At 41.9% G+C, this 22,519-nt stretch overlaps 2 protein-coding genes across 2 annotated transcripts in view; both read left to right on the top strand.

Moving 5' to 3' along the window:
- traf3ip1 (TNF receptor-associated factor 3 interacting protein 1) overlaps nucleotides 1-22,519 on the top strand; it is a 328,730-nt gene that overhangs the window by 69,989 nt on the left and 236,222 nt on the right. The gene's annotated exons all lie outside the window — the stretch shown is intronic.
- On the top strand, nucleotides 17,907-22,175 carry twist2. Its single transcript, XM_071897844.2, has 2 exons — nucleotides 17,907-18,643; nucleotides 21,662-22,175. Exon 1 carries the CDS (start codon nucleotides 18,113-18,115, stop codon nucleotides 18,608-18,610), a length of 498 nt encoding a protein of 165 aa, XP_071753945.1. The 5' UTR covers nucleotides 17,907-18,112; the 3' UTR covers nucleotides 18,611-18,643; nucleotides 21,662-22,175.

Here is a 22,519-nt window from a genome sequence, read left to right as displayed (position 1 = left end):
TGTGGAAAGAGTCGTGGTGATAGTGTTGAAATATTGCATTTGACATACAGCCTATATCTGACTTCAATGCATAAAACGCATTTAAGTAGACCAGAATAAAACGATGTGATAGATGAATGGTGGCCCGACATGCAGAACATTAAAATGCCCCATCACACCACCGCCTGTTTGGATAAATAAAGTGCTCTCATATGTTTCTGACAGTATTGTTTGTTGTCAGCTGAGCCTCAATTGATAAAGCAATCCCATTCAGAGGCCACCGGGTTTGCCAAGACGGCCTGGCCCGCTAGGCACAAGCCCTCCAGTGACTGCTAAATACTGAGTGTTTTTTGTCAATATTAGCGGGACTACTTGGGGGAAGTTTATAATTGGACACGTGTTTTCCCCGCTTTTGGTAATTCGGAGATCAACTGATTCCTTTGTAATTGGTTTTAAAAGCAATGAGCGATCCACTAGGAGGGCTAAAGAGTCCTTAATGCGCTCCCTTTCAGCCTTTACAATAGGCCAGAGCACCCCGCCGAGAAACATGGAGGCCCTGGAAGTATTTAATCCAGGAGATGTGTCGATGAGTCTGTCACACTGCACAGATTAAGGCTCAGGCAGGTAGGCCGCCAACACAACTCGTCTCGTCCCAAGCCCGGGCGCTCTGTTGTTTGTCTGGTCAAGGAACTTTGTCCATCGCCCCAGCACAGGTGTGTTTCATTTTGTTTTTGAAATATGGAGGATATCTTTTTTGACTTCGACCAGGATGGCACCACGGACTTTGCGTTTTGGGGACAGATGGACCCAAACTTCCAGTTCCAGACCCAGTTGGACTCTCTCCTGCTGGACTGCACGGCGGCCACGGGCCAGCTCTCACCCTGGTCCTCATTCGGCTGTCAGTCCGTCTTCCCGGACGCGCAGCTGACCTTCACCGACCTCGACTCGCAGTCACCGGGGCTGGGCGTCTGCGCAGAAGCGGAGGGCTCCTCGACGGACGAGCCCCTGGAGATCAGCAAGCGCAGGGCGCGGCGGCTGGTGCCCCATCACCCCTACAAGGTGCAGCGGCACGCCGCCAACATCCGGGAGAGGAAGAGGATGCTGAGCATTAATTCCGCCTTCGAGGAGCTCCGGTGCCACGTACCCACGTTCCCCTACGAGAAGCGGCTGTCGAAGATAGATACTCTCAGACTGGCCATAGCATACATCGCCCTGCTGAGGGAGATCCTCATGTCAGGCTGCGACCCCAAATCCTATGTGGACGAGTGCATGAAGAATGGCTACAAGAATCAAACCAACGCCATATGGAACACAAGTGGTGAGCTGATACCCCATAGTCCATAATAAAACTGTCAGCGACTAATTTGCTTATAGGATTTTAATTGATTTAGAACAAGAACAGCTCCCCTGGGTAATCTAAAGTTCAGATAGAGGCCATTTGATGTCTGATAGACAAATGATTGACAGGCCAAGGGCAAGTAATGATGGTGTTAACCCTAAAAAAGGCCTCAATGCATTACTATGCCTCTGCACATTCAGCCAATTTCAGTGGGAATGTTGACATTAACATTGAATTTTGACATTAACACTGAATCATTTTGAAACTACACCAGTGTGTAAAGCTCATTCAGGTGTTTTGGAACATGCTTATGTGTGAAGCTGAAAGCATGTTGTATAAACAATTAAAATAGAGATGGGTTACACAATAGATAAGAGATAGAGTAATTGCAAAAGAACCACAGAAGCCTATGTTTACTCATAGGCTACTACATAGGCTATTATTTATATCACACATTGTAAGCTATGTTATATCTTTTTTATGCAAATTTCCATCCCATTACACTGTACTACATGAACAGAAAGACCTGAATGAAATCTTAAGACTGGTGCAGTTTATAAACACCCCAAAACGTAAAATACCAGACCTTTACTATTTGAATGTTTCAATTAAATCATAAGCACGTTATGATTTCAGAACATAGTTACCTACAACAGAAGTAGTAGTCACTACAATTTCATAACGCAGTGTGAAATGATCCATTTTCAGTCTGCATCTAGGCTACTGTAAGACCCAAAGAGACAATGGCGTAGGCTTTTCACTGCTAAATTAAAATCAAATCATTTTAAAGAGTGAACAGAAAGAGTAAAGTGTTTTTATTCAAAGTAATCCCCAGTGCTCAATGCCTTTAAATAAAGCAAATGTCACTTTGAGCAGCTTGCTTTGTGCTTGCTGCACACTTTTATCCCCAGGTGTCTTTCCCTTGGGCATTAGTGCTCAAATGAGCCCTATTCTGCTTAAACACAAGTATTCTTACTGCACTCACTGCCTCCCAGTGTACTTTACTTAACTAATTCTGTGGGAATCCGCTCTCAAGCCTTTTTGTATGTGGCCATTCAGGAGTAAGTGTGCCCCTATTCTTAGGCCCAGACCTGCGACTTGTTAAACAGTCATTAAAATGTATCCAAACTTATGTGTTTGTGCTGCTTTTCTCTCCCCCTGCCCCCTCACTCCCTCTTTCCAGATCTGACGGCCCGCCTCTCCTGGATAAAGTGGGATTAACTGTGACCATGGGGCACCCCAAGTGCGGAGATTGCAGGGGGTTCAGGTTTGTGCCCAACACACCCCCCCTTCACTCTTTAATTCTCAATGGCAGGCGGCCGGCCGGCATGGCAGCGCTGACGAATCGACATCTGTAGACTTCTCACCAGGTCGCTCACCTCAGGCTTTCTCCAACCCCATCCACTCCTCCGTCCGCCATGGCTTTTAATATTCTAATTTGTTGTTGACTGGTAATTGAGAGCCATTGTCTCTGTGGCTGGGGAAGGGGGGGAGGTTGGCGTTGTTTGCCCACATGGATGGCACTTGTCACGGGGAGAGAGAGGGGCACGCTGGCACGAGGCTGAATGGACTTCCGAGGGCTCATACTTCTGCATGCAGCGCTGAAGTGTTTTCTGGTAAAGACGCGGTCTCGTGCTCATTAGGCGCGCTGTTGCGAGTCGATGTGTTAAAAGAGCCTTGATCATGTAAATGAGCCGATGAGCGTGAGAAACGGATCAGCGCAATGCGCTTCAGCGTGTCAGGTGCTGCGTCCAATGATGGCAATAAGGCTAGTTGTAAACTTCTATTTGTTTGATTCATGAGTTTATAATCTCATTCATCTCTTGGATTATTTATATATTTATTTTTATTTATTGCTTATTTATGTCAAAACATTTGTATCACTTTCTTCGACATGTGTTTCAGCTTAATTTATTGGACTATTTATTTTTCTGTAACTTAAATAAGAATGCTTTGTTTATTGTGATTCATATAGAAAGTGCTGTGAAAGTGTTATTTTTCCTTACATTTCCTTACATACACTCAGGCTCATCCACAGAAAAGGTCCAAAAGGGGCTTCATTCACCTGCTGCCTTTCCCTGCTGCTCACACAGCACCTTCCAAGAATGGTTTAATTCATGTATTTTTGTGTAAAAACATAGATCATCTCACTCAACATCATCTTTACTTAAATCAAGGCAAAGTCATAAAAAGGGCATCCCACTCCTCTCCAATGTGGCTGTATGGGTTTTAATATCCTTTTTGTCAAAATCTGTAGACTCCCTGTCTTGAATTATAAGGGTTTTATTTCAAGACACAGTGTTTCTTCACTTACAAGGGTTTTATCTCAAGACACAATTGTCCCAGTCAAGTGACCTGTGTGCGGGAGTCTACAGATTTTGACTTTATTTTTTCTCCTCCGACACACCTGGCACATACATACGCTTGTGCAAAGATGATCTTTTTAGAAAATATCCTTTTTGTGTCATTTTTTTGTATTCCACTTGGAGTGAGCCTCCTTTCCCTGACTTCTTAAAGTGCTGCACTACATAGAGCCAAATCAAAATCACACTTTTGGATTTGGAAGAAGGATAGTATTTCTACCAGAGGAGCAACTTAAACCAACCCCATAAACTTAGTAGTAGTAAATTTGGTAAAGTTGATTTATATTGCACCTTTCACAGAGCAAAGTCACAAAGTGCTTCACAAGAGTAAAATATTTAAAATAAGAGCAGAAAACAGTAAAAAACAATAAGACATAAAAACAAAAGACATATAAAACACACAGAATTACAGACACAGGGGCTAAACGAAGGCCAGTCGACAGAACAGTGATGGAGAGCAATGCAGCCATACCTAGCTCTCCGGGTGAGCCCCATTCCCAGCCTTGAACAGTGATTCCTGTGCCTAATAGCATGATACATGGCCTTCCGCTTCCCAAGGCTACCAGTGGAGCCAAGTCTAGTCTCGCACTCTTGAATTGGACAAAGGATGGCATCTTTACCAAAGGAGCAAGTTTAGCAGAATCCTCCAACTTCCTTACATTCAGTATGCATTGTGAAAAATCTTCCATCCATAACTCTAAAAAGGAATAAAGTACAATCCTAAAACCAAAACAATCTTCAAGTCTGCTTTTAAACAATAAAAGCATAGTAGAGGTTGGCTTGTTGCATCTTATTGCTGTACTTTATTAAACCAGTCAACTTTCTCAACATCAGGACAACCTCTGGAAAGGAAAATCGATAGACTCTCATGCATTTCATGAGTGTATGTGTGACCAAAATGTCTTTACATGGTCCTGTGACTGCTGTTATTGAGGGGAAAGTAGCGATACACAGCAGCAGGTTGGCACTGGGGAATTTTGACTCCATTGGGGGAAATCTTATGAAAAACAATGAAACTGGATGGTGTGTTTTTCTGATCACTGAAGTGAGCTCTTGCTGGTCAGATTCCTCTGTGGTGGTCATGGGTTTGACAGGTAGATGGAACGTAGCTAGCAGCTGCTTCTTAGTGTGTGTGTGTGTGTGTGTGTGTGTGTGTGTGTGTGTGTGTGTGTGTGTGTTCAAAGGAATTGTTTAGTGGATGTGAAATGTATCAAAAAGACTTTTCTAACTTTTCCCAGCTGATTCTTATTTATTTTTCTCTATCGCACATGATCATTCACAAGAGTGTTTTTATATCTATTGTTCACGGCCACTGTGGCTTTGACCTTTGCACTCAGAGAGATGCCTGAAAAAATTTGTGGTGGAGGGAGTGTAGGTCAATTCAGTCATGTAAAGGCGAACTGACAGGGAAGACTTATTTCCAAATTTAGGTTACTGTAACACAGGAAACTATCTTGTCTTTTTGCCTTTGTCTGAGCTTGAGAAGAATCAATTCAAGCCGGTTTTAGGCATTGATAGCTAGCTAACCAGCCAGCAGGCCAATTTAGCAAAGCACCCAATGTTAATATTAATATGTGACTAACCTCTACTAGTGATACTGTTTGCTTCTAATAGGTATGTTACCTAGTGCGCAAATCAGATGTGTTTACAAGAAGACAGTATGGTTAGCTGTTAGCTAACAAACTGAGATTATCTAAACACAAACTCAATCAGATATATCAGACATCACAGACATTAGCCATGTGTTTTAAATTCTTTAGAGACAGCCAAATTGTATGTTTAGAAAAGCAATCAGTTGTTCACAGCTGCTGTTGCCAAAGTGAAGGACCTCCACTATGGCCGCCAGATTTGCATTGCGTCACCTGAAAGCCCTCTATTGGTTGCATTCAATGCTGCTAACCTGGGAATTTAAGATAATTCTACTGTTGCACTCAGGAAGTCACTCTGGACAAGAGCATCAGCTGAATGCCTAAATTGTGTAAATATATGGAGGATTGTGATTCATATAGGAAGTGTATGCAGCACAAGTGTGTCACTGAGCTGTGTGTGTTGGCTCCGACAGCCTCATATGTGACATTGAATTCACAGCTGTCACATCCAGGTCCAGTGTATCCCCCTACCTTTAGCCAGTTTGAAGCATTTGGTTAAGCAATTTTCCTCCAGAGGCCCTGCTTCAGGGATTTGGCAAACTGTTCCCACCTAGCTACCTCTTTTTTTCACACAGGTCGGTTTAGCACCGATTCCACACCGCTCAAAACTGTCACCACAAGCGACGGTGAGTGTCATTATCTCGCTACGTAGCTCACCTTTGTAAAGATGGTGACACTAACAGAGTTTATTTGTAACAGCATAGTTTCTCATGCAGCCAGACCTTTCTCTCCACACTTCACAGATGCCACTCCAGGTGTGCAAGTCAGATGTGTAAAACAGGCAAGGGTCAACACACTCATTCTTCTTTTGCACATGTAATTTTAGTGCCACTAATGGAGCCCTTAGGAAACAATTAAGAAGCAACATGCAGCACAGTATGGGAACTACATTGAGACGTATGGGTGCTGCATAGATTATGATGAAACTCTGGTTTGGAGGTTAAAATGGGTGCCTAGTTATTCTGGAGAGCAAATTGATGGGTTTTGACAAGAAGATTTAATTTTTCATGAAGCTGCTTTCAATCATATGCTGCCATAGCATTCTCCTGTTCCTGCCATGTAAGACAAGAAGACAAGATGAATGAAACATCAAAGATGAATTGCAAAAAAAAAAGCAACAAAAAAAAAGTTAGATTGGATCACTGCACAATAGTCCACAAAATCAGGTTGGATACCAAGAGAAAATTCTTATGAGAAAATCTGTCCCATGGTAAAATATTTGAATCAATCCCTTATTCTGTTCTCTTCCTCGATGTGTGTGTGTGTGTGTGTGTGTGTGTGTGTGTGTGTCTCCTCACACCTCAGTGATTTACTGCTCCTATAGGCAGTACAAATGTCTTGACTCCTTCTCCATACTGTACACCTGCTCTACTTAAACGTACAACCAGAGACGCTGGGTTATATAAGGGACAGGTTTAAGTGATTGTTGATTTGATAAGAAATGAGATGAAATGACATTCAACACGTTTGAATTTCACCATGTTGAAATGCAAAGAGTTTGGATTTGGTTTGGACTTTTATAAGTATTGCATAAGCCCTTTGCCTTTTGATGGTAGCACCCCACTGATGGTGAATGACCTTTGTGGCACCCTGGATGCTCAGTGACCCCTGGGTCCCCCTAGTGGTATTTATTGGTTAAATCTATTTAGAGATTTCTGCAAGTATAGTTTCTGATGGGAGGCTTTGTATAGGAATCTATAGCTTTAAACTAAGCTATGAAAAGACTTTATACAATATGTGTTTTGACAGCTGGTTCTGACATTTCTGACATTCTGTGTGTTTGAAAAACACCATTTGAAAAAGTGGCATCTCATACAAAATGACTGATAGCATGAAATTACAACAAATAATGGTACTTTTTAATCAAAGTAGATAACTTAAGCCTCATTCACAAAATTACAGACACTTATAGACTGTATCCTCTATATTTATGGATATTAAATAAACTTGAGGTGTTTATATATTTTATCTATTTATTTAGTCAAATGGATATATAGCATTTTGGAAATTGACTCTTCATTGTCACTTGACACCATGCACTTAGGATCTTCATCTATCAAAAGCAGCTCTAAAATACCTTTTGGATGAGATATGACTCAGCCAAAGGAAAATTCAGAGGCCAGCATGAGTAAGATTCTTCCAGTCTGCGGACTGCATCAGGACCTTGTCCGGCTTATTTTTGCGTTGAGGTAGTTTATTGATTTAACATCCGGCAGACTTGAGCCGACAAACACTGTGAGGCCTGGAGCGCTGGGCGGCTGTTCTGCCGTAGGCTGGCAGGTGTGTTTATCGCGCCGGTGAAACTCTGGAGTCTGGGCCTTCGACTTGTAAATATAATTAGCGTATCACATCCTGTTGGAACAGTGTAGGGGTCTGGATGGAAGAGATCTGAAACAGCCCCGTCAAAACGCTACAAATCTCTAAAACGTAAACAAAGCTGTTGATTCATCAGTCGGTTATAGAAGGTGGCCAACAAAGTTTGAACATGTGGCATTTTTATTAGATATGAATCCAATGTCACATAAATCTGTAGTAAAAAGAAGCCACCTGCATACTTATGTATAGCTAATTGTATATATCAAAATCTATGAAAAAATGCAGGTGGCATCCATCAAAAGAGACACTTTGAGGTTCCAGAAAAGGCATGAGCATCATCAGCCAGAGGGAACAAAGGACTGTAGCTTTGGGAAACCACAGTTGTCTTTGTATAAATATATCAAGCAATTTTGTAAATATCACTTGAGCCAGTGTCAAGCTACACTGCAGAATACTGGAGTGTCCATCGGAGTTAGACTTTGATCCCGGAGGCCCCAAATTCACCAAATGGAAACTGGGCAGCTTCATTTTAATCTAAAAGGTTCAAGGTTTTGTCAAGGTTTCGATGTATAGTCATTTTGAGTTTCCCCAAAATGACAATAGATAGAGAATTCACTCCACAGGTAGCCTTACTAACCCCCGCAAAAATGGCCTATAAATAATGATCAAAGTGTATTTTCTTTTTTTTTTCAGATTGGCATACCTCTTCCTGCCCAGAGCACACTGGTTTTACAGCTGTTTAGGGAAAATATGGCTGCTATGGCTATGTTTGTATTAAACTCGCCAGAGTTACAATGTGGCACTGTGGGGTCAGACAGTGAGTGAAAGACAAATGTTCATTACCATAGCAACAATATACAAACTCCTGGTCCATGTGGAACAATGACTCTGCACCTGGTGTGATCTTCAGTACGATTACTGTACATTTCCATTTAGCTGCCACTCTTATCCAGCCTGACTTACTTTGAGTGCAATAGTAGGATAAGCTTAAATGTCTAGATCACCAACAACCCAGACAATAAATGTAACAAATATTCCTGCATCACCAAAGTATTCATGTATAATACAAAAGTGCCAGGTAAAGAAATAAGGCAGAAGATACAGGAGTAAAACCAGTTTCAAGTAGAGAAAGAAAGTAAGCTATATGGGGACATGGTTTTTGAAGAGATGAATTTTAAACTCAGGCTGAAAGATAGGCAGCGACTGCAGACTGGGGTGGGAAGGTCATTCCACCAATGAGGAACCAATAGCCTTCTGCTCAATAATCTCAATCATCTATCCTTTCATTTCATTTCATTCATCCTTTAATTTCCACACCCAAGCTGCCATGCTAAATATATACTAGCATTGTTAATCCTTATTTCGGTGTTTTGAAGACAACTTTCGCTCTCATAGCAAGTGGCTAAAGTCGTGACTAAAAGGACTTCATGTGCACAAAATATTTATTAAGACAAACTGTGAGAGTGCGCAGTACTGTGCAATCTCTACACTATGCGTAAACGAAGTTGGAGAGAAATCTAGGTGTGGGATAGAGCGACCCCCGATGATACAGGTAGACTCATGCAAAAAATTTGCAATGCAACCAGTTACCATTATAACATATTCAAATGGACTTTTATGATCATAATATTTAGAATTGGAAACATTGTTTCAATGTGCCATGGGGCGACCTACATCATTTGATAGTCTATCTAGTTTTAAAACAAAAAAATATAAATAAACCTGGATGAATCTGGAAAAGGTCAAATTGAATAATAGCATGCTTTAGTAAATGCGAGGCTGTTGCCTTATAAAGTCTGTCAAATAAGCTATTTAATACAGTCATTCCAGTGATCCTGCATGCAGTGTTTTCGAACACTTTTTTTTTTTCGAACACTCTTAAAAACTGTAGTAAAACCTAGAACTAACTAACTAACAATTAGGCTACTTTACCACACTGAATTAGTTGCTGAGTGTAGCTTTAAATGCTTAACAGGCGATCTTGGACTGTTTCAACAATAATACACACAGCTAGCATTTAAAAAAGCATTTTATTGATGTGATAATAAATGTGCGGATGCATGTTTCCCACACAGGTTTTTAGTGGGGAATGTATGCAAAGTTTTATACATGGGCCCCAAGGACCAACAGGATAAGACATCTAAACATAAATTATAAGTCTATTTTGAAGCTGTGAATGGTTTGTTTACATTAGTAGGCTGTTATTTACAATGATCCTGCAGTTTTAAGTGATAGTGGGGTCTGAAAGTTGCAAATATATTAGTTTTAAGCATGTTAAAGCATTTTTCATCATGTCACACCCTTCAGAATCTGTATGCATTACCGATGTTCTTCAAGCAAAAGTAAATAATTTGAGTTAACTGTAGAAAACAGGCTGGCATCTAATACAATGGTGTGAGTGAGACCTTTTCATATCATAAAAACATATCGGGCATTCTAAAGCACTTCATACATGTGCTGCTTAATTTACATTCTCTTGAAAAAAGACTTTAAGTTAGTTAGTAAGTTTAAGGAATTTAAAAACAACTGCCCACCCCCTACAAAAAATGCTGACTCCCCAGAAGACTTGCACCCAGCACTCGTCACCATGGCAACCCAGTGTGTTGGCACTTTAATAGCTGTGAAACTCTAGTTAAATAGCTCACCTGCTTTTCTCATTACAGCTCCTCTTCACAGGACCACGCTTTTAGCCTCAGAGCTAATAACTCAGATCAGAGCGTGTGGAGGGGAAAATACGGTGTCGTCTTTACAATGTGTCCCGGGGGCCTCCACTCAAGGGCCCCGAACGGTGGGGGGCCCCATTTGAAGCATTCTCAGACGAGTGCTGGGACATTCGATAATTTCCTCCTCGGATTGGAATCACAGCCCTCCTGGTGGCCAGAGCAAACACGCTACGCAGAGAGAAATAAACAGTGTCAGTTTTTAAGGCTTTCCAAGGTGTTAGCTATGTGAGCTCAGAGGGCTATCAGGGTTAGTAGTAAAACGTGATTGTTTCATGTGGTGTACCAATAGAAAAGACTGCTATTTGAAGTTCTTGGTAAATGATTTTTCTCAGAGTGTACTTTAATGAATTGAGGTGTTCGTGCTAGTTTGGAATGCAATGCACCAACCAGGCAACTGAGAGATTTATTGGCTTGCAGCTAAAGGATAAGCCAATACTCCGGTCTTTACCAGAGCTCAGGATGTTGGTGACACAGGTGACATGGAGGGAGTGACAGCGGACTGTAAATGCCACCCCTGTGTTGACATCCGGTGGTCTTCACCCTCCTTGTCTTAGCCCAATCAGTAAAATAAACAAGACCACTGTTTGCCCAGCCATCCTGCACTGCCTCCCCCCAGCTAACTGAGCTCAGCCTAACCTAGCTGCAGCCCAGCCCAGTGGGGCCACCTGGTTAGCACAGGACACTGTGAACCTGGGCCAACCGTCATGCTAACCTTGGCACCCGGGTCACAAGTGCAGCACTAATTACGTTGCATTATTTGTGCAGGAGGCCGCTGGCGAACTTCCCCCATCAGCACCCAAGTGCATAGTCTCTCTGTCATTTGTTTAGCAAATTTGCTTTGACCCTATCAACAAGACCTTTCTCCCACTTTCCTCCTGTTTTGCCTGGTTAAAGTTCAGATTCTGGAAGTAGTACATATGCATAATGAATATAATTGTGTTATAGCGGACATAATTGCTGCGGCAACGCTGTTTTTTGTAACTGTCAAGTCAATGAAGTGCATTTGAGTTGAGTATGGGTTGAATTTTAAGTTCATGACTTTGCGCTGAGAGTTTCCTCTCAGTAGACAGAGAACTGACAAAATACACAACACACCAATCTACAACTGTTAAATCCACCTGAAAACACATCAAGAAAGGCTCACGGATAATGACGATATGGGCATTTTCAGCATCATTTTGACCGATGATCAATGTTTTGAGCAGTAAACGGAACCATGTAACCTAATAGATACAGTATGTGGCTGAAATGGACACAGTATATCACGATTTCTTTTCTCCACGCACATCTCCAGCAGGGTATAGAGCCCCGGTGAGCTGCACTTCAAAGCTTGGCTTGTCCAGTGGACGGCTATAACTCTACAGGGCAGAGTCAGGTATGGAGCGTACAGGTTGGAGGGGTGAGGAGGACGGGGGGTGGGGAGGGGCGTGGGTGTGTGTGTGTGTGTGTGTGTGGGGGGGTTATCTGCCCCATTTCCCCCTTCCACCTCCAGATATCAAAGTAAACTCTGACAGTGGTGGTCTCTGGCACCCCGGGCCCCTGTCCATACAGGAGACAAAGCGCGGCGCGGCGAGTCTGCATCGTATTAAACAAAACCTAAATGCTTCAAGCTGTTACACACTCCCCAATGAAACCTTTATGAAAGGGCCCCTAATGCGATTTCAGAAACACCTTGTCATCAGCCCCGGGGCAGCAGAATGGAGAAGTGTGGATATATGAATGAATGGGGTCCCGGAGTTACTGAGAGTTACTGAGGAATGACTCTTTGAGTGTAGGTGCCTATGGTTTTATTGCCCAGTATGTACACCTCACCGATATTGCCTATTGTTTCATTCACTACAGAGGCTTGTGGTAACTGCAGGCTCATTTTAGAAACGCTGCCTGTAAGTGATAATGTTAAGTGCCAATCTTGTTATGTCATCATACACAGCAAATGAAAGCCTTTAGGGATAGCGCTAGGGCCGAGGAAGAAAGTACAGTTGTATTCCTGCCATTGGACAAAAGTTTTTCAAGGAAGAAGAAAAGTGCGTATGTTCTTATTGACGCCCATGCAGTTTTGAAATTATGCAATGGGTTCAACAGGTTGCAAGGCTCAGAGGTTTACAAAATTTACTCAACACATTTACGGCAATGTAAACCTGAAACTCAAGTAAGAAAACAAAAGCATCGAAATTGCATGTTACGTGTTTTCTTGTATCACGGCCGTGATGCTTTTCATACATATCTTGTTTCAGTTTAACAGTAACTTCGAATCCACGTCCAGTCATCGTAGAAGTTTTTATGAAGAACTGACTATTTTCTGAGTCACGGCTCCAACAAGATTGCTTACTGGAAAAGACTGTGAAATAAAACAGACATAGCTTATGTTTGTCTCGTATTTTTGATTTCAAGAACCAGCCCCATATTTCAGCCAAGACAAGGGTTTCAGTTATCAAAAGACATCATCAGTTTTGTATGTTTAACTCTTATCCAGGCACCTGAAGGATAACAATGCAGAATAAAATAAGGACTAAGGAATTTGTTGGTTGTGTTTTTTTGTTAGTTCTATAATGTTTTTAACATTTTGACTTTTAATATTGGTTGTGTAGACATTTTGTTTCTTTGAGAAGGTTCTAATCAACATGTACTGTTCTTTCTCAATAGGTAACACAGCACATGTATGAAACTACCCTGTATCATACCACCACTGTTTAACAATTATATTAGCTTATATTATCATTATCATAGTTAAGTATATCAAGTTAAAGAAAAAGCAAGTAGTAAATGTAGTCTGAACGTTGGTCAGATGTCCAGACCACTGAATGTTGATCAGAGTTGGGACGGTTACTTTTAAAATCTGTTACAGTTTATTGATTACGTCCTTCAAATTTTAATCAGTCATGCATTCCACTGGAACGCTCCAGCTCAGTAATGTAAACTGACTACTTTCAGGCAATTTTAGGAGACTTTGCCTCCAAAATCCATAAACTATGCAGTGAAATGAACAATAAATTCCAATAAACATGCGATAATTTGAATAGTGCTATCATCTCCACCCAGTATCAACAACCAGTGCTTCAAAGTATGCAGAAGCAGTATCGCCAATATCATAAACTAAATACACTTCTCCCTTAAAAAATTAAGTATTCCAACAAGCAATTCCCCTTTTTTGCTGCTGTGTTTTCACAGTACCCGTGACAGATTATAGTTACCTTTATTAAAATTAGATTACTGCAATGCTGTTACATATAATCCATTATTCCCCGGCCGTGTTTACATTGCGGAGCGGTGCAGCGGTGCAGATATGTAAATGGTTGTTCTAATGGAAGCAGCGGGGCCAGTAGTAGCTTTAAAAGTGATTGCACTGTTGGTAATAGACACTGTAGTCTGAGCAATGAGAACCAGCTGGGCCTTTCCTCCGCTGAACATCTTTGGTCCATCTTGAAACACACTCTGCTGCTCACACACACACACACGCGCACAAACACGCACATGAAAAGGCAGATGTATATACACTGATGCACATAATAATCAGCCGAAAATGTACACATGACTGAGAAAGCGGTTACGCACACACACACACACACACACACACACACACAACACACACATGCACATACACAGGCTATGGCTTTAGATCCACTCGCCAAGATCATTTGGGGTGAGCCTCACAAGTGTGTGGGGTGGGGGTGAGGTGGGGTGGGGGGGGGGGGAGTTGAAGTCGAAGGTGACCAATCCTGGCAGGCACATGGACAGTAAAATTCCACTCATCACAGCCTCCAACAAATCATCTCTTCCATAACTTCTCCTCACACGTCCATAACCCTCTCTGTCAGATCAGAGGGCTTGGCAAATCAGCGAACCCACATCCATACATTTGGCTTCTGGGACGAGGCTATACACTGAAAAAAAAGCCTTGCAGATGCCTTACAAGGTGGCCCATCCCTTTTCCTCTTTGCTCTTTTCCCCCCTCCTTTCTTCTTCTGCCTCAACCCGCTTTTTCTCGTTCAACACCTCTCTCTCTCTCTCTCTCTCTCTCTCTCTCGCTCTCTCTCACTCTCTCTCGCTGCCTGTCTCTCCGCTGATTGTTTCTATTTACGAGGCTGATGTGAAGGCGGCAGGCCCTGCGTGCGGCAAGGATGTGTTCCCATTGATGTGACAGCCCCTCAGCAGAAAGGATCTGGGCTTATTAAGGCCGAGCCCTCGGCCCATGTGGAGCTGGTTTAGAGGTGTCAGACAAGACAGAGGTACGTCATCCGAGCCTGGTGAATTATGGCCCGGGCTCATCTTTGATCTGACAGGCAGGCCATCCCTCTCTCTCTCTCTCTCTCTCTCTCTCTCTCTCTCTCTGAGTCTTTCTGTGTCTAACTCTCATTCTGCTCTCTCTGCCTCTCCCTCTCTCTCTCTCTCTCGCTCTCTCTCTCTCTCTCTCTTCCTCTCTGTCAGTGGTGCTTGCCAGAGCCAGAGGGACCCAGAATGCCTCTTTCCTCCCATGAGCGGTGGATGAGATATGCAGGATTCACTTCCTGACATCCAGAGGGGTTGAGAGAGCAGGTAGGCCTACAACTGGCCCTCGTGGACATTACTGTCTAGATACTGCAAATTCCATATCAAAAGTGTTTCACTGACCTATACACCAAAATGGTCAATGAAACTTTCAAACAATATATGAGCTAAGGATCATGGTTTAATATCTAATCATTGAAATTATACAAACTTATGCAGACTTATGCCCCAAAGAGAATAACACACACAAAAAAAATATGTACAGGTGGGTTCTGGGGTGTCCGACTCCTCACAAGTACTTTTATAGTGCCCATTTAGTGAAAGGGTGTGATAAATTATCAAATTCAAGCGTTTTAAGGAAAGTAATTACATTCACATTATTTTCACATTGTCTTGCAATGGAACACGATCAGCAAAGCATTTCCATCAGTTCGGGAATGGGGCAAGCTGTCATCCTCATCATTTGCTGCTTGCTTATTTGAATAAAAACCTGCTTATCGTTACCCAGAGCATATACAGTGGGTGGAAGAGACCTGACCAGGGGCCCCTCTCTCTCTTTTTCTTCTTCTGGTGTGTGTGTGTGTGTGTATGTGTGTGTGTGTGTGTGTGTGTGTGTGTGTGTGGAGCCTACCTCACTGTGCAGGCACTGTGCAGGATCAGACTCTCACTCTGCAAGTCAGAAGCCTTCTCCCCTGGGCATGAAGGCCTCCTGCAACTGAGACAGAGAGCAGAAGGTCAGGGGGCATAATCAGGGAAAGTGTGTGTGTGTGTGTGTGTGTGTGTGTGTGTGTGTGTGTGTGTGTGTGTGTGTGTGTGTGTCTGCATGCCGGTGCGCTCTGTGTGTGTCCCCCCTTTCATGCACTGTATGTGTGCACACGTGTCCATATGAACACATATTTGAACATTATACTTTCATAGGTTTGCATGTGTAAAACATTACATTCTCTTTAAACAAGGTATATGAATTAGACTTGAAAAATTTAACCACAGTTCGACCTGTGCTGAGGCATGCCAGGGTCTGAATTAAGAGTTCTGGCATTGAGTAAAAGTAGTATGACAGTCACCATTACCACTGGAACCCAAAATACAGAGCAGACCAGGTTTCCTATGGGCCAACAGGCAGAGGGAGCTTTTAAGGAAAAGCCAGAATATGTCCCAATACCAAGTGAGCACTGACGGGTTCAAACAATATTGTGCAACTTTGAAAATTTCAGGAGGTACTTGGTTCCACCCCATTTGCAGCAGCCAGGCTTCCCGGACGTGCGCAACACACATATAACCTGCGCATATGCATTCAAGTCGCTATAGTTTGATTGTTTTCAGATACTCATGATGATGATGTGTTAGGCTGCAGTGTAAACGAACAGAATCGCCTCATAATACAATGCAACTGTTCAGCACAAGTTGATTTATGATTGACTTAGACTAAGAGTTGCAGCCTTGTCTCCTTCTTTACAGCCAAATAACTTCAGGAATATCAACACCATCGAATACTATATTTTTAGGAGGGTATGTACACTGCAAAAATATCTTTCAAAGTAATTTAGTCTAATTCTGAGTCTTAAAAATCTTGTTTTCCTTATAACAAGTGAAGGAATCTGCACATCCACTTGCTAAAGGTTTCACCTGTTTCAAGGATTTGCTTGGAACAAGTGACACTATCTTATAATAAAGCAGAACACTCTACTAGTGTCAAGAAAAATAGACTTAGTTCAAGAAAAAGTGGAATTATATCTGGCAGATGTTTGCACTTGCTTTAAGAAAGATTTTAAGACTCGATGCTAAACTAAAAATGACTTGTTAGGTGGATATTTTTTGCAGTGTAAGCCTATCACGCAGCATGGAAATGAAAATCATGGGAGCTACAGCATATTGGCGAGGCTACAAACCACAACAATATAGACCCAGGGAAAATCTCCAGAGGTCAGTCAGCTGATTCGGACAAACTCGGCATTTTGGCAGCGGATAAATTCAGCCCTATAATACGAGCCACCTGTGCAGCACTATGTGTAGGGAAAACATGACATGACAGATGAAGAGGTGGACCGCTGACAAAACGCATGGAGACCGTCCACTGGAGGTATCCGCAGAAACCGGAGAGCTCCTCGGTTAGTTTAAGCCTCCTTCCTGTTTGACTTCCACATTATAGGAACTGTGAGAGCGTACAGACTTTTGATTCGATTAAGGATCAAGCGGATAGATTTCCCTCTGCCTTCCCAGCTTTTTACAACCAGAACTTGTGCGCAAATCTCCCTCCATAAGCGCACATAGTGCTGTGGTGGGACACATGGTACTGTACAGAGATGCTTAGCCTATATGTAAAAAAAAACCCAACAACCTACAAAGTGGATGTGAGTGTAATGTGTCTGTGGACTGGACTGTAGCATATTGCAGTAACACTTTAAGAATAAACTGATTCATTTTATACAGCAGTTAGTTTTGCATGTTGATTGACCGTGAGGCTCTCCGCACGTATATCACAATTTAAATACAAACTTTGAAACCGTTTTAGAAACATTTTAGACTTTTCCCATTAGGAAATAATGTTACTGAAACTTGTGTTACTCATTTAGCCACATATTGCAACAATATGGCCGTGTAAACAAGGATTATGTAAGAATTCAGGAAACAAGAAGCACTCTGCCTATAGGCTAAATTAACGAAAATATGCAATTAAATATAATTAATTCAATAATATTTCAATGCGTTGTTCATTATTTGATTAATTGTGATTCCACTTCTCATTTCAGTAAAAGAAATGACTAAAACTGTAATAGCCTATGCAATTCCAAAGAAGCATGCCTAACGCTTGACGGTGGGGCTTAACCTTGCGCAAATAGGAAAATAAAACAGTGGAACAATTGCCATTGCATTTGATTGCAAAAAAATACCTTGTTTCAGTCATATCCCGTTAGACTGATGAAGTGTAACCCAAGACTGGTCCCTCCTGTTTATAATGGACCAATCAGAGGCCGGTACTAGCTCCCCCTCCACTCACACAACTATTTAGCATCTGAGACTGGGATAAAGTTTCCAAAAAAATTGAGGGGAAAAAATTTCCTGCGAGAGGAGAAGCGTGCCAACCCTCAGTTTGAAAAGTAGCCTCTTCCTTAACCGAAGGCACAGATAGAAGCGTAGAGAGTGAGACATCTTGACATATTCTCCCATCTTTACGGATATTTATACATTTTTGTAACCACGGCTTCAAAGGTGGACAGCGTTTTTTCCTCTCTATCCCTGCATTTCTTCAAGAAAGAAATGGAAGAGGGCTCCAGTTCTCCGGTCTCCCCTGTGGATAGTCTGGTGACCAGCGAGGAGGAGCTGGACAGACAGCAGAAACGCTTCGGGAGGAAGAGGAGACACAGTAAAAAGTCCAGCGAGGACAGCAGCAGCAGCAGTCCCGGTGGTCCGGTGAAACGGGGCAAAAAACCGAGTCCGAGCAGCACTCAGTCGTACGAGGAGCTGCAGAACCAGCGGGTCCTGGCCAACGTCCGGGAGAGGCAAAGGACTCAGTCTCTCAACGAGGCCTTCGCGTCTTTGCGCAAAATCATCCCCACGCTGCCGTCGGATAAACTCAGCAAGATCCAGACGCTGAAGCTGGCCTCCAGATACATTGACTTTCTCTATCAGGTGCTGCAGAGCGACGAGATGGACAACAAGATGTCCAGCTGCAGCTACGTTGCGCACGAAAGACTCAGTTACGCGTTCTCCGTGTGGAGGATGGAGGGCGCTTGGTCTATGTCAGCAACTCACTAGCACCCAGAGACCTACACTTACAATGCCAAAGCGGTGGGTGTCACATACAGCTTCTGTGCCAAAGAAAATCCTCTATTATTAGTATTAGTAGTTGTAGAAGCAGTAGTAGTGATGGGTGAGTGAAAAAAAGTCGGTAAACTACAACCTCTAGTCAGTGATCATCATAAGGCAAAGAAGACACTAATATACACAACCAGTTATATTTAAAAAAACAACAACATTACTTTGTGCTTTCCCCCTTAAGCTGCTTACTATGATTTATACTATGAATTTTCGTCTTATAGATTTATGTCAGTCTAAAAAAAGGGAATAAACTCTATTCCACACAAAATGTGAGTAGGAATAGTAGTAGGAGTAGCAATGTGGTGTTTGTGTGGTGATTAGGCCTAGTCTTGGAATTTGAGGGCATTTTATAAGGATAACCTAATGCCATATAAAGCAACCACCTCTGTTTTGATTCAGAGAATGTATATTTTGAATAGTCAGACTTAATAATTTTGCACAAATGACACAACAAAACGTATGTTTATAAAAAACAATCTGATCAAATGTAAGCATTGGAAAACATTAATTTTGTCCAAGTTGTACCAGATTGTTATGAGTGTGACAGATTTCACACCAAGGCCTCAACATCTTGCAAACATCCCGCTGTGTCCGCACCTGGGACGTCCTGTGTGAGGAGCCTGGGTTAACCTGGGTTAATATCACAGTTACACAGCTGCTCCATCAGTTTACCTGACAATACTTTTGTTTTTCCACCGTCCCGCAAGGAATCAGATCAGAGCAGGAAGTGGAAAATGGAACACTTAATTTATTATGAGAATACGATTAAGCGGGGGAAGTAGACGGATTAATATAAATAATGGTTTTGGAACATTTTCACATGCCAGGCCAAAGACGTCTGTAATGTGGGCTATGCTTCACTGACTGAAAGGGCAACAACTCGGGCCATTTCCAAGCTGTAGCCGAAGTTTCATGACAAGTCGAAAACACATTAAACCCGTCAGTTGTGACTTTTGCAGTTAATCCTCATCCACTCGCTCTTAACGACATTTTAAAATGAGGGGGGGGAGAGAAGTACTAGGCCACACCAAAACGCAGCAGCCGTGCCATCACGGGTAATTTATATTCACAATGGAGTGCTTTCCTGTGTGGAGACCGCAGGAATGGGCAGCTCGGCTGGACCTGAAAGTTCAAGCCAGTGCGAGAAAATAAAAAATAGGACCCGCATTAGCAGCCAGTCGGGGTTTGGTCACGGCGTTTTGCAGATGTGTAGCCTATACTCCGCTGATGTCTGGAGAGCTGCGTGAACCATTTCTGCGCAATTGACCCAAACAGTTGAGACCCGTTCAGGCATCACTATCACACATAACTCAGCATCTGATAGTAAAGCTGTTTAGAGTTGTGCTTTCTTTTTCTTTTTCACTGGAATGGTTTCTAGGGAAAGCCTTCTGTTATGGACAGTCTGGAGCTACTAAGTCTGTGCGTAATACTTAGCTGTGCATGGGCGTCAGTTGGATATGGCGAGGTAAAGGCACTTTACTTTAGTCTAAGTGAGGATAAACTTGATCTTACAGTTTTTACCACTGTGATGGAAAGCAAAGGTCAAGCAAAAATGCCAGAAATGTATTTGGAAGCCATAAAAATAATCACATCACAGAAGCATTGAGGATAAATGTTTCCTCTAAGCTGTGTGCGTCTGTGCCAGATAGTTCGGTGACCTGCGTCTAATAATTGATCACATTGACCAAATGATAACATCCTGCCAGTCATCAGTAATTACTCTACTTGTCCTCTTTTAGTCAACATGGACGGGGTTTGAAGTTTTGGTGGCAAATTACATTAGATGCAGCTATGGGGTTTAGTTTTAAAGATTAGAAAGTGTAATGTGAGTTATTTATTTAGGGCTACTTCTTTATTAGATGGCCTGATCGACTCAGAATAAAGCTTCCCGGTGAAAGATTTAGAAAGTAGGCGACACTAAATAGCACTTCTCCCTCAAAATAATTGGAACCCGGGTTTGTTTAGTTCTCGTGGGCCTAACATCCAGTTTACAGACCGCCCAGTCGTAATTGCTCATCAGCGAGGCTTTGTTGTCTTATAAACCATCCTTTGTGCCGTGAGGGAAGAAATAAACTTCATTATAGTGATTTGTGTAAGCACAGTAAATTTGAAGGTGGCTCTTTTTTTCTAAAGCCAAACTGGCATTCATTTAAGCTGTCACTGTAATTCTGTTTCATTGACCTCCGCGGAATGTAAAAGAAAATAACAAGCAAAACTTTGAATCGTGTTAACAGCCTGAGAAACTCGGACATATCAATTTTAATGACATTCATGTCTTCAATCTTACTTCTCTCGTTTTTTGCCCCTCATAATAATATGAGGTGAGGTCCGCAGAAAATAAGTATTTTGTGTTGTGTGATTAAAAATCAAGAATAGGTAAGCGAACAGTTTGAATTGTTGTTAGGCTGCATGGATTGAAATGGACAAAAATGAAAATATATCAGAATTATCATGGGGATGTCATCAACAGAATCCATGAAATATGTAAAAACATTTCAAATTCGCCTTCCAAAATCATGGCATTAGTGAACTTAGTGATATATCGAATTAATAACTTTAGGCTTAACATTATTGCTCTGGTGAATGACATTTTATTATCTTTAGGGTTTTGTCTACTCCTCCATAGAAATGAAAACGCTCGAATTCACGCAGGTGCTTTAAACTAAAGGCCAATGAAACTGTGCCATGCTGTATTTCATTGCAGCAGTATAGGCCTGCATACGAATTCCCTTTCCTGCTATTGCCATATGGCTTTACTTAGTGGCTAATAATTGATTCATTAATGACTTCCCATATGCTAGGGGAGCCAGGGTTTCACCAAAAAAAAAAAAAAAAAAAAAAAGAGAGAGATCATTTGTGCCAACCCAAAGGAAATAGCCAAATCAAGATACGACAGGCGTAATTCCAATTAATTAATTTGCATTTATGTCCACAAGCCTATACTGTAAATTAACGTTTTCTGTTTGCATCTCTTTCCTCCTCCCACAGACTGTTTACTTCTACAAAGTATGAAGACCAAAGGGATTATTGAAGAACCCATCAACCTCAAAGGCATGGCGGAGAGACGTAATGTGACACACAACTACAAACTCTTGGGGATGTTTTGGATGCAGTTTCATCACACTGCTTTTGGCTTTTGGGAGCTGTTTGTGGCAGAGAGGGAAAGCAGAGAGCCTGAAATGTGTATAGGCCGAATAAATTGTAGCGAATAGCTCGGATTTATGGCCTGTATTACAGCAAAGCCATCCTTTACCCGCCTTAGAAGGAGATATATTTTGTTTGTTTTCCAAAGACTTTAAACCAAAGTATATATATAAATATATATAAATATAAAAATGAATGCATATTGTACATACCTGTGTAAGTACGCCTATTAGCCTGTAAAGGGACCAATGCAATTTAGAGTCATTCTTGAAATACGCTGCATGGATTTATTTCACCGACTTTCTTTAGCAAGTCTCCAAACTCCGTCCAATGTACATTTTTTGCTTATTTATTAAAACACATATTTTTTGAATGAGATGTAGTTGAATTCTTTGATTTATGTGTCAATAGCAGCTGTAGGGTTTTCACTGTCAGACTAGCCAACTTCACATTTGATGTAAATAATTACACAAAAGGAAAAAATATATAGTTTAGCTCTAATAAACTCCAATAAAAATAAGTCAAACTCATGCATTTTCTGATGAACTTCCCTCTGACCAGATCAGGAGTACTGAAAGTGAAAAGTTCATTGTTCTTTTTAAAGAGACATTTAAACAAATCTAGCCTACTAAAGTAATCGGGCTTGCTTGTTGAGTTTCCCCCCTGATGGCTGCTAGATTAGGAAAAAACAAACACCATATT

The sequence above is a fragment of the Centroberyx gerrardi genome, chromosome 10, assembly GCF_048128805.1.
Source record: "Centroberyx gerrardi isolate f3 chromosome 10, fCenGer3.hap1.cur.20231027, whole genome shotgun sequence".
NCBI lineage: Eukaryota > Metazoa > Chordata > Actinopteri > Beryciformes > Berycidae > Centroberyx > Centroberyx gerrardi.
This window is presented reverse-complemented; position numbering and strand designations above follow the sequence as displayed.